The sequence below is a fragment of the Chiloscyllium punctatum genome, chromosome 5 (assembly GCF_047496795.1).
Source record: "Chiloscyllium punctatum isolate Juve2018m chromosome 5, sChiPun1.3, whole genome shotgun sequence".
NCBI classification, from domain to species: domain Eukaryota; kingdom Metazoa; phylum Chordata; class Chondrichthyes; order Orectolobiformes; family Hemiscylliidae; genus Chiloscyllium; species Chiloscyllium punctatum.
Genome location: NC_092743.1, coordinates 32,356,247 through 32,369,843, shown reverse-complemented (window position 1 = coordinate 32,369,843; position 13,597 = coordinate 32,356,247). Strand labels below are relative to the sequence as shown.

Below are 13,597 nucleotides of genomic sequence, written 5' to 3'. Positions count from 1 at the left end.
AGCCAATTTTGATGGTATTAGGCAAGAACTTTCAAAAGCTGATTGGGGGCAGATGTTCGCAGGTAAAGGGACGGCTGGAAAATGGGAAGCCTTCAGAAATGAGATAACGAGAGTCCAGAGACAGTATATTCCTGTTCGGGTGAAAGGAAAGGCTGGTAGGTGTAGGGAATGCTGGATGATTTAAAGAAATTGAAGGCTTGTTTAAGAAAAAGAAGGAAGCATATGTCAGGTACAGACAGAAGAGATCGAGTGAATCCTTAGAAGTGTATAAAAGCAGTAGGAGTATACTTAAGAGGGAAATCAGGAGGGCACAACGGGGACATGGGATAGCTTTGGCAAATGGAGTTAAGGAGAATTCAAAGACTTTTTGCAAATACATTAAGGAAAAAAAGGTAACGAGGGAGAGAATAGGACCCCTTAAAGATCAGCAAGGCAGCCTTTATGTGGAGTCACAGGAGATGGGGGAGATACTAAACGAATATTTTACATCAGTATTTACTGTGGAAAAGGATGTGGAAGATATAGACTGTAGGGAAATAGATGGTGACATCTTGAAATATATTCATATTAGAGAGGAGGAAGTACTGGATGTCTTGAAATGCATAAAAGTGGATAATACCCAGGACCTGATCAGGTGTACCGAGAACTCTGTGTGAAGCTAGGGAAGTGATTGCTGGGCCCCTTGCTGAGATATTTGTATCATCGATAGTCACAAGTGAGGTGCCGGAAGACTGGAGGTTGGCTAATCTGGTGCCACTGTTTAAGAAAGGTGGTAAGGAAAAGCCAGGGAACTATAGAACGGTGAGCCTGAGATTCATGGTGGGCAAGTTGTTGGAGGGAATCCTGAGGGACAGGATGTACATGTATTTGGAAAGGCAAGGACTGATTAGGGATAGTCAGCATGGCTTTCTGTGTGGGAAATAATTTCTTGCAAATTCGATTGAGATTTTTTTGAAGAAGTAACAAAGAGGAGTGATGAGGGCAGAGAGGTAGACATGATCTATTTGGACTTCAGGAAGGTGTTCGACAAGGTTTCCCATGGGAGACTGGTTAGCAAGGTTAGATCTCATGGAATACAGGGAAAACGAACCATTTGGATACAGATCCGGCTCAAAGGTAGAAGACAAAGGATGGTGGTGGATGGTTGTTTTTCAGAATGGAGGCCTGTGACCAGTGGAGTGCCACAAGGATTGGTGCTGGATCCACTACTTTTCATCATTAAGTAAATGATTTGGATGTGAGTATAAGAGGTATAGTTGGTAAACTTGCAGATATTGGAATTGGAGTGTAGTGGATAGCAAAGAAAGTTACCTCAGATTACAATGGGATCTTGATCAGATGGGCCAATGGACAGAGGAGTGGCAGATGGAGTTGTATTTAGATAAATGTGAGGTACTGCATTTTGGGAAAGCAAATCCTAGCAGGACTTATACACTTAATGCTAAGGTCCTAGGGAGTGTTGCTGAACAAAGAGTGGTTAGCACTGCTGCCTCACAGCGTCAGAAACCTGGGTTCAATTCCCACCTCAGATGACTGACTGTGTGGAGTTTGTACATTCTCCCTGTGTCTGTGTGGGTTTCCTCCGGGTGCTCCAGTTTCCTCCCACAGTCCAAAAATGTGCAGGTTAGGTGAATTGGTCATGCTAAATTGCCCGTAGTGTTAGGTGCAGGGGTAAATGTAGGGGAAATGGGTCTGGGTGGGTCGTGCTTCGGCGGGTCGGTGAGGACTTGTTGGGCTGAAGGGCCCGTTTCCACACTATAATTAATCTAATCTAATCTTGGAGTGCAGGTCATAGCTCCTAAAAAGTAGAATTGCAAATAGTTGGATAGTGAAGAAGGCATTTGGTATGCTTTCCTTTATTGGTCAGAGTATTGAGTGCAGGAGTTGGGAGGTCATGTTGCAGTTGTACAGGACATTGGTTAGGCCACTGTTAGAATATTGCATGCAGTTCTAGTCTCCTTCCTATCGGCCGGATGTTGTGAAACTTGAAAAGGTTCAGAAAATATTTACAAGGATGTTGCTGGGTTTGGAGGATTTGAGCTATAGGGAGAGGCTGAACAGGCTGGGCTGTTTTCCCTGGAGCGTCAGAGGCTGAGTGGTGACATTATCAAGGTTTATAAAATCACGAGTGGCATGGGAAGGGTAAATAAACAAATCTTTTCCCTGGAGTGGGGCGAGTCCAGAACTAGAGGCCATAGAGAGGTAAGATATAAAGGGGACCTACGGGGCAACATTTTCACACAGAGGGTGATACATGTATGGAATGATTTGCCAGAGGAAGTGGTGGAGGCTGGTACAATTACACCATTTAAAAGGCACCTGGATGGGTATATGAATAGGAAGGGTTTGGAAGGATATGGGCTGAATGCTGTCTGTAATATAAAGAAATCAGTTCACCCTGTTTACACCTGAGGTTTATTGTGAAAAGAATGTGTGCTGCACAACTGATTTGGAAACTGTTAGTATCACAGTAGCATGCCAGTTCACGGTGTGATTGATAGTTTCAAAAGTGTTTAAGAAGTCTTTCAAATGGGCTTTTAATACAAATGTTTGCTTATATAAGTGACTAATTAGTTGAAGGAAGTTAAATGCAGTGAATACTTTTTAATACATGAGCAAATTCATCATCAGACACTTGGAACTTTTTCTCATTTAACCTCATCATGGGTCCTAAAGTTGATCCATAGTGGATACCTGAGTTGTTTACATAGAATGTGTAAGGCAGGTAGTTTGGCAAGACTTAGCACTAAGTGAACATACAATGGTCAAGGGGGTTATCTGGAAAGACATAGATTAGCTGAAAGTTATGAGGAGCTATGGGACATGAGGTTGCATTAGTTGGCAGGCACTGGTGGATGGGTTTATGAAGTTGTCAGAGGTGAGTGGTATTTTTTGTTCTATTGTTTTGTCTTGCAGCTGTGACAGGGTATCAGAGCATTGACGTACCTGTTTCCCACAGCCCTCATCCTCCATATTTCTTACTGGCTGCCTCTGATTTCTTTCTCAGGGCAGTGACTTGTCTGATCCCCCCCAGAGCAAATATCTGACTGTCTGGTGCACTTCATCCTCAAGGAGCTGGGAAATTCTCTGAAATTTCCCATCTTCAAAATACTTAACTGTTGTGTCATTAATTCATATCTACTGCAACCAATGCAAATTGAGAATTTTAATGCATTTCAAATGTGAACCAGGCAGTGAAGTACTATTTTCAGGATATTAATGGTGGAATGCTACATCCAAGACAGCAACGTTTAGATTTCTGTGTTTAAACATACATCCACCACCGAAAGCTGCTATAACATTTCCAAGTAAATAAATAAGGAGTACCCTCACCTTATTGTTACTTAACAGCAAATTTACTTATTATGGTGAGGATTGAAGAACTATGTATCAGATAGATTTTCAGTCAGTAAAGGAGGAGACAATTTTGGAGAGAAGGTAAAAAGGTGGAGATGAGGAATATCAAATTATCTCATTGAATAGTGAAGCAGACATGATGGGCCGAATGGCCTACATCTGCTCCGAATGGTCTTATGAGAAAATTACCAGCAGTAAAGATAACATAACTAATACAAGAAAGTTTAAAGCTTTGGATATTGAAAGCAGGTATCTGATTAGTGACAGATATGTTATGAGAGAGATAAGTTTGGAGAAGCATCTTGTGTTAAGAACTGTTTGTTCCATGTTAAAGTCACTTGTGTATCAAGCCCTTGTTCTGTGAGTACCTGACTTTACTAATGAAGTGCTTTCAAACAGTTCTACAATTCTCTAGGAGAAATCAATTCACCAGAGAAGGGATTCTTGGGGAATTAACTCTAAAAGGTTACAGCCCTTACATCCCCCAATGTGATGGCCTTGGAAACTGGGAATCAACTCAGTGCTTTGAGAGTACTGGTAAGTGCAGTGTTTAACTTGAAAAGTGCCAGAAAGCTAACAAACTTTCACCAGGGATTAGATTGCACAACCACAATTGCTTGTCTTTGAGAGAACTCAAAGTGTCAGTGTGAGGCAGGTTTTGGCTGGGAGGTAGAAAAGGCAAGCAATACTTTGAAGCATTTAAATGCTGCAGGGAGAAAGAATAGTGCCAAGTTGTATGATTTATTTTAGAGATTTCAAGAACTGAGAAATAATCATGGATCAGGCACAGCGGGTTAGTTGCGTTGTAAAAGAGAAAGACAGAGTAATGTACCTCGGCTACATAAAGTGTCCAAGATGGTGATTCACTATCACCTTCTCAAGGGCAAAAAGGAATGCTGGCAAGAAACTGCAAGACACATGTCCTATGGGTGAATAAAGAAAATGTCCTCTTTCAGTGTGTGCAGTAGTTGCTGTGTTTTTGCAATATTTACTGCTTTCATAACTAACATTAGAGATTATTAATTTAACGATTGACTTGTACAATATAATTAATTAACATGCTGATATTTCTGTAATGGAATTTGGCTTTCAGTTGAGCCAGGACTGGATTAAAGGGAATGTGGGGCAACAATGATGTGGGAGAGGAAATGGGTATATAAACCATTTGCCATTTATAATTCCCTTTTATGATTGGGCATTATATTTGACCATTTCTCATTACTGTTACCGTTTTGGTTCACTACAGGTCACTGTTGGTGTGTTGATAATTCTGGAAACTATATTCCTGGTTCACTGGTTAGTCGCCTGACCCAGAAACCTCAATGTAAGTTGAAAGTTGCATGGAAGCCTCTTACCCGCATCCTGACTCTCACCAAGTCCCATTTGCTCATCTAGCTGAAAATACATTAGATACTGGACTGGAAATGACTCAAATTTAAAGTTCTCATTCTTGTGTTTCTCTTCTCCCTTGACGTAAAGACATCATGTCCCTGGAACAAAGCATCTCACCCAAACCATTCCTCACATATGAACTGAAAAATGCATAACATTAATGTATCCAACTATGAGGACCATCACAGCACAGACTAATTCTGCTTTCGCCTGACTTACAATAATTTCAGAATGTAAAGTGAGAGTTATGCCATTAATGCTGAAAACAATTAATTTAATATAGAGCAGAGATCAAATCAGAGCACTTCATTATCTGAATGACCCAGCTGCTCACTCAGCATCAAATCATTGAGCTATTGAGGAAGCCAGCTGTTTTTAAAAAAACATATTTTCCATTTTCTTTTATCTAGTGTCTCCATATGTCTTGTACTGATGCACATGTAAAATTGTAAAGAGAGCTATGGACGATAGTATCTTCTTGACATTTTGCTCTCTCTCAACATCAGATTATCAGCTCATCACATACAGTGTTAGTTATGCGTATTTGTATTTTATTGTGCTTCATTTTTTAGAACACCAAAATAATTTCAAAATTTTGGGGCTACAACAAACAACTAAAGTAATTCAGTTAGCATTTCAATCTTCATTTTCCAGGTCAGACTCCATGTCAACGCTCTCAAATGAATGCTGCAGTGGCTGGATGGAAGCGTGTGGGTTTTCAGGTTAATTCTACAACCAGGGAATTATTTAATCCAACTTGTTCTGTGGTACGTTCGAAACAAAATGATGACTACCACCAACACTGCCAATTTATACAGGAACCACATTGAACAATGCAGTTTTACTATTAGGATACCCATTAAAGATAAACTGATTCTCTTACAACCCTTTTAAATGTCCTTTGATAATGATGACTTCGGTTAAAAATAATATGTTTCCTTCAGGCATCTCTCTGAAGGAAAACACCTCACAATAAAGGGTGCTTTTAGGGGACTATCACGAACATGACCTCTTCTAAAATGAGATGCATTCACATTCAGGTACCTTCTCTGAAGGAGGGGCTTTCACTATCGTTTCCCCTTTTAAAGAGAAAAACTTCTCATCATTCTAGAACGATATATTTTGAAATCTCAGCTGACCATATAGAAACTATCAATTATACAATAATGGGATTTCATTTACTCGGCCATCTCTGAAATCAAAACAGCTGCAGACTTCAAACAGTTCTCTTACAGATATTAAAATGCAACTTCATTGTAACACTACCAAAGTACCAGAGTTTACCATCAATAAATCAGAATAAAGTTAACACATCTGCCTTGAATAAGATGGTGAGACCACAGATGAATTAGATTGGTGAATACCATTCATTAAATAGTAGTTCCAGGTGATTGTATCACAGGCGATGTCATTAATTAGCAATTCACAAACTAAATAAGTCACAGATCAAAGAAAATTTATTAGATATCCCAGAGTGGCTTCTTGCTGACACCATTTTAAACAGAACGATATCCTGTTGTAATAGCTATTGCCTTTTAAAATTACATGTGCTTACCAAGAGAAAAGTTATTATTTTTGCTTCTATTCCCCTTGAGGTCTTCTCGCTTTTAAAGAGACTGTCTTAACATCAAGAAACCCTTTATGCAGAGAGAGATTAACCGACAGTTCTGTTGGAGAGGGAACTTTAACATTAAACCACCATTTTGTGAGAGACTTAATTATCCCTGAAGTTTTCAGAGCAATACACTCACCATCAGAATCTTATTTTAGAAAAAGGGCCTTCATCATAATCCATTTATGAAGACTTGGAGGTGACGGTGTTGGACTGAGGTAGACAAAGTTAAAAATCACAGAACACCAGATTATAGTCAATTATAACCACCTGAATACTCCATAACCACCTGATGAAGGAGTGGTGCTCTGAAAGCTAGTGCTTCCAAATACAACTGTTGGACCATAATCTCATGATGTGTGATTTTTAACATTTATGAAGAGTCACTCAACTATTTTAAAAAGGGTTGGAAAAATCTCTCCCTTACCATCTGGGTGTTCAGCACTGTCTCAGTGGAGCTTAATAGGGAAAATCCAGCAGAGAACTTGAGATGTCTGTTATAAGACCTTCTGTCCTGGGACAAGTGACTCACCTTTCCTAAAGATGGGCCAAAGTGTAGGAGAGAAAGGGACAGTTAGATAACAAGAGACTAAGAAGAATCTCCTAGACAGTTTGTTGGACAGGGTCTGCCTGGAATTCCATGTGTATTCTCCTGGGATGTCTGTAGATTGATCACCCCTGTAAAGACGGCCATTCAGCTGGGTTTTGTATCAGTGGGATTTGGTCCTTTTTACCAAGTTCTTCTGAATTCAGGCCAATTTTATGCTGCAAATCATACCCACTAGAAATATGATTGCGGATGTCCAGTGGTATTCTTACAAGCACCAGCTGAGTCATCACTTTAGTTCATCTGGGCTAAACCAAAACCCTCGGCACATCGCTAGTGCACTGGCTAACTCAATATCTTCCACCAACCAGTTACATAGTATTAGTGTGTTTGTACTCCAACAAAGCTCCATGCATGATATTTTTTGTGAACCATAAAAAGGACAAGAGCTCTGAACATCTAGTTGAATCATTTAATTAACTAAATAGATGAAGTAGGAAATACATTTTCTCAAATAGTTTTTAAAAAATCTAAACATGTGAAAATTATATTTTAAGCTTTACAGTGTGTCTCACCTTTTAACTGGCTTTCACTTGCATTGAGTAACGTTTGTATTTTGTTCTGCAGAGTGGAGAATACAATATCTTGCAGACGTCAGATTCTGGAGATGGTAAAGCTTGGTGCATTGACCCAGTGACAGGAAAAGCTTTTCAACCGGCTGTAACTGATTCAGATGGGCAAAAACATTGTGAGTACTATTACTAGAATTGAGTACAGTGACTGTGTGTGAGACCAGGGGTGATTTCGAAAGGAATTTCTACATGCAATCCTGATACTGATTTCCACTGCAGTGCATGACTCCTGATTTCTAGCCTCAAATATCAAACATGATAAACTCTCTCACAATCCTCAGTAGGATCATGCTGAGCTGTTACCATGGAGATATAGATAGAACCATCAGGCTACGAAGAGACAAAGGGTCATTCATCTCATCACACTTGCTTTGCCATTTGTTTAGATCTTGGCTCTCTGGTCTATTTCAACACCACTTTCTCTGCTATCTCCACTTCCCTTGATGCTGTTCGTCTCCAGAAATCTGTAGATTTCTGTCTTGAACCAGCTCAATGATTAAGCTTCCAAAACCATCTGGGCAAGAGAATTTCCTCAGATTCACCATCTTCTGAATGAAGAAACCCCTCCTCATCTTAGTGTTAAATGACTTACTCCTTATTGTGAGATTATTTCCCTGGTTATAGAATCATCAACCAGAGTAAAAAGCCTATCTACATCCACCCTGTCACCCTGTAAAAGATTTGCTAGTTTCAATGAAATGTTCATTTTTGAAATTCTGAACAGTAGAGACCTAATCTTCCCATAGTACAATCCCACCATCCCAATGCTTCATCTGGTGAGTCTCCTCTGCACTCTCTCTCTATCACAGTATATGTTTTCCTTAGGTCAGTGGATCAAAAATGCACTCAGTATTCAAAGTAAGGTCTCACTAAAGCTCTATACAATTACAACAACACATTTTTACCTTTGCACACAAATCAGCTCGTGATGAAGTCCAACATACTGTTTCTTTGCCTTATTGATCATTGAATCTACACACTAACTTTCAGTGACTCATGAACAAGGCAGTAGTTTCCTAACCCCACAACTGAAAGTTGCTAGCTAAAGGAAAATGACAGAGAGCAAATTTAATTAACTAAACATCCTATTAAGGGCAAATCAGACTACTGGCATTTTATTAGTGGCAGATCGGTCTGTCCTATCACATAAGTAGAAGCATGGAATACAAAAACAAGGCATCCAGTATACCTTTATTAGACAAGGCAGAGATATTAAGAGCAGGAAGGTTATGCTGCAATTCTATAAGCCGTAGGTTTGTTTAGCCACAGCTAGAATATTGTGTGCAGTTCTGGAATCCACAATATAGGAGGGATGTTATAACACTTGAGAGAATGCAGAGGAAATTTACCAGGATGTTGCCTGGGCTGGAGAGTTTCAGTTATGAAGAGAGATTGGACAGACTGAGGTTATTTTCCTTAAAGCAGAGGAGACATGATTGAGATATATAAAATAATGAGGGTCATAGGTACAGTAGACAGCAAGCAACTTTCCTCTTGATGGAGGGATTAATGACCAGGAGCATTGATGGAAGGTTGGGGGCAGAAGGTTTAAAGGAGATGTAAGAAAAATTGTCTTCACCCAAAGGATGGTAGGAATCTCAGGCCTTATGGGTAAATGAGTCAGAAACCCTCAGAATATGTAGATGTGCTCTTGCCATGCCAAGGTATGAAACATTATGGGCCAAGTCCTGGAAAATGGGATTAGTGTAGTTAGGTGCTTATTTTTGACAAGCACGGATATGCTGGGCAAAACAGCCATATGCTGTGCTGTAGTTCTCTATGACTCATGAAATTATGCTGAACCTTTATAAATCACTGCATAGACCTCAGGTTGAGCATCATTGCCAATTCTTGGCAAAATACTTTAGGAAAGTTGTCAAACCTCAAAGAGGCTGCAGAGGTGATTTATGAGCATATGCCAGGACTGAGTGATGTCAGTTCTATGGTGAGATTAGAGAAACCATGTTGTTCTAATTAAAACAGAGAAACCTTGTGGAAGTTATTGGAGAAATGTTTGAAATTTGAGCAGCTTGAAAGGAGTACACAGAAAGAAACTATTTTCAGCGTAGCAGAACACTCCAGTTCCTCTAAGCTCGCCATTTAGCTGGACACAAATTGATTCATTTGACTGAATAAGTAGAGAGGAAATAAAGAAAGTGGAGTGTAAAGAGTTGGAGTGCAAAAGAGTAAAGAAGAGTGTTGCTATGATTTGAAATGGATTGCCTGATTGGATATTGGAAGTAGATTCAGGAGTCACTTTTAAAAGAGAACGAAACATTTGTTTGGGAGGGAGCAACTTGCATGGGAAATGAATAAGAGGATAAAACTCATTAGGTAGTTCTATCAAAGAGGTGGCATTATCTGATGAGCGAAATGACTTTCTCTTGAGCTGTCAGATTCTGTAAGATTCAATCTACCATCCATGTGTAAAAACTGGGATGTGGATCAATCAGCTTCTATGAAATTAAAATTGGACAGCTGATTATCAAGTTTAGTTGGCAAGTTGGAAGTTGACCCGATTATGTCAAGAAGCAACATGATTAAAAGAAACGAATCAAGGTATTTTTGCCTCTTTTCTGTGATGATGGCACTAACCTCTCAGCATCAGCTTTGATGATTAAAATGCCTACAATATTAGAAACTAGTAAGTTAAACATTTGTCATAAGTGTGCATTTGTTTCCATCCTTTCAAAAGAAAGGTTGCCAAGTTGTTGGGGAGGAATGTAGTGGGCCACATCAGGGTGAGATTTCCAAGAGATTGTGTTCTTGCCATCTGGAACTGTGAAAATATCTTCAAAATAATTTCTGAAACTGCCAGCAGATGTGTTACATCCTCCAATAATACCAATGACTAACAATTTGGAAGTCAGTATATGAGGCTTTCTTGTCAGAGAGATATTTAGAATGAAAAATACACATACAGCAGAGTTAAAGTGTTTAAATTCTGTCACAATTGCTTGTTGAAATAGATCCGTAAATTATTTTGAAACCAAGTTAGGTGTCTTTGGGAAAAAAAGGAATTAAACAGTGTGGAGAATGAATGTGATGCAACTCACTTGTTTACATATAATGAAAGAGCTTGCATTTGTGGCATATTTCACATCAGGGCCTCAGGACATTCCAATGCATTTTATGACCAATTACTTAATTCATAGTTACTGTTTACACATAGGGAAAAGGGAAGCCTATTTGTAGATTGCAGAACTCCATAAATAGTTACAAGCTAATGACCACTTAATCAGTTTTTGTAATCTTAAGAATTAAATATTGACCAGGATGTGGAGAAAACTCCCTTGAAAATATACATTGCTATTTAAGTCAGGTCCTCTTCTTGTTAGGGCTTTCTAATGGTCTATACCATTGAATTATAGAATCCCTACAGTGTGGATACAGGCCCTTCAGCCCAACAAGTCCACACTGACCCTTTGAAGAATAACCCACCCAGACCCATTCCCCCAACTCTATATTTACCCTTGACTAATACACAGAGCCTACGCATCCCTGAACACTGTGGGCAATTTAGCATGGCCAATTCATCTAACCTGCACATCTTTGGACTGTGGGAGGAAACCAGAGCACCCGGAGGAAACTCTCGCAGTCATGGGGAGAATGTACAAACTCTGCACAGACAGTCACCCGAGGCTGAAATTGAACGTGGGTCCTTGGCACTATGAGGCAGCAATGCTAACCACTGAGCCACTGTGCCACCCTAATACCGTGCAATTAATAATTAAACAGGCTCTTAGACACAGCATCAAAAGCAGAATTAGGAGTTCTTGAGGCACAGGAGTGAGACAGGAGACCAGGTTTTAAGGCCCACTTGCTCCAAAGGCGTGTCATACTGATTAAGTTGATTAGAAAATATCTTCAGAGGGCTGTGAAGTTCAGGCTTAATTTTAGTGCAACCAAGATTTGATATGAACCCTTGTGGCACAGTGGTAGTGTACTTATGTCAGGGTTAGGAGGCCTACCTTCAAGTTCTACCTCTCTAGAAGCCTGTAATAATGTCACTGAACAGGTTCATTTGAAAATATCTAAAAGAGTAGAAAGCAGGATTGGTGGCAGTGAAATGTCCCAAAAGCAAAAACCAACTAGTAGTCTACAACACTTGTGGGAGCAATAACAGGGTAAAAGCAGTCAACTAGAAGAAAATGTTCATCTCAAAACTAGGAAGAGATACAGAGAAAACAATGTGGACTTAATAGAACATAGAACATAGAACATAGAACATAGAACAATACAGCACAGAACAGGCCCTTCGGCCCACGATGTTGTGCCGAACTTCTAACCTAGATTAAGCACCCATCCATGTACCTATCCAAATGCTGCTTAAAGGTCGCCAATGATTCTGACTCTACCACTCCCACGGGCAGCGCATTCCATGCCCCCACCACTCTCTGAGTAAAGAACCCACCCCTGACATCTCCCCTATACCTTCCACCCTTCACCTTAAATTTATGTCCCCTTGTAACACTCTGTTGTACCCGGGGAAAAAGTTTCTGACTGTCTACTCTATCTATTCCTCTGATCATCTTATAAACCTCTATCAAGTCACCCCTCATCCTTCGCCGTTCCAACGAGAAAAGGCCGAGAACTCTCAACCTATGCTCGTACGACCTACTCTCCATTCCAGGCAACATCCTGGTAAATCTTCTCTGCACCCTCTCCAAAGCTTCCACATCTTTCCTAAAGTGAGGCGACCAGAACTGCACACAGTACTCCAACTGTGGCCTAACCAAAGTCCTGTACAGCTGCAACATCACTTCACGACTCTTGAATTCAATCCCTCTGCTAATGAACGATAATATTCCATAGGCCTTCTTACAAACTCTATCCACCTGAGTGGCAACCTTCAAAGATCTATGTACATAGACCCCAAGATCCCTCTGTTCCTCCACCTGACTAAGAACCCTACCATTAACCCTGTATTCCGCATTCTTATTTGTTCTTCCAAAATGGACAACCTCACACTTGGAAGGGTTGAACTCCATCTGCCACTCCTCAGCCCAGCTCTGCATCATATCTAAGTCCCTCTGCAGCCGACAACAGCCCTCCTCACTGTCCACAACTCCACCTATCTTCGTATCATCTGCAAATTTACTGACCCACCCTTCGACTCCCTCATCTAAGTCATTAATAAAAATTACAAGCAGCAGAGGACCCAGAACTGAACCCTGCGGAACTCCACTTGTAACTGGGCTCCAGGCTGAATATTTCCCATCTACCACCACTCTCTGCCTTCGACCGGTTAGCCAGTTTTCTATCCAATTGGCCAAATTTCCCTCTATCCCATGCCTCCTGACTTTCCGCATAAGCCTACCATGGGGAACCTTATCAAATGCCTTGCTAAAATCCATGTACACTACATCCACTGCTCTACCCTCATCCACATGCTCCTCGAAGAATTCAATAAGACTTGTAAGGCAAGACCTACCCTTCACAAATCCGTGCTGGCTGTCCCTAATCAAGCAGTGTCTTGGAAAAAAAGGAAAAAAAAAACAACCACAGTGGGAAGAAATGAGGACTTTAGAGAGAAGTTCTGGCAATACCTGAGGGCAAGAAGGAAAAATACTTCACAGTAACAGCACAAGGATCAAACTGGAAATGAAACTCTGAAGAGAAGTACTTTATCCCTGAAATGAGCATCACTACCACTGTCTACAAGCTTCAAGAGGCACGACCACAGTAGACAGAGCAAAAGCCAAAAATGTTATTCACAATGAGGCTGCAGAAAACTCATACAGGTAATGTATAAAACAATCCAGAAAGTAGGCACCATCATTTTGATTATGAAAATGTGGGAAACCACCCCAGGTAATACAGAGATAGCATGCTGCTATTTAGCAGAATTTGAAATTTTAAAATAAACAATGTGTTGCAATATTGCTAGTTATCAAAAGCTTTATTGGAAATAAAATTCTTCCAATAATGCCACAATACAAGGTTTGAAGTTTGAAGAAACTTTAACATAACAGTATTTGACCAGAATTGATTTAATGCAAGTATACAAGCTTGATGTAGCGAGTTAGAAATAATATTGAGATTCTACAGCTTTGA

At 40.1% G+C, this 13,597-nt stretch overlaps 1 protein-coding gene across 1 annotated transcript in view; it reads left to right on the top strand.

Annotated features, from left to right (window-relative positions):
• The window catches only part of tg (thyroglobulin), a 366,459-nt gene that overhangs the window by 29,460 nt on the left and 323,402 nt on the right, over positions 1-13,597 (top strand). Inside the window, exons 11-14 of the mRNA XM_072569545.1 lie at positions 3,757-3,894; positions 4,604-4,681; positions 5,404-5,516; positions 7,536-7,656. Of these exons, the coding sequence (XP_072425646.1) occupies positions 3,757-3,894; positions 4,604-4,681; positions 5,404-5,516; positions 7,536-7,656 (450 nt within the window). The remainder of the gene's footprint in view (positions 1-3,756; positions 3,895-4,603; positions 4,682-5,403; positions 5,517-7,535; positions 7,657-13,597) is intronic.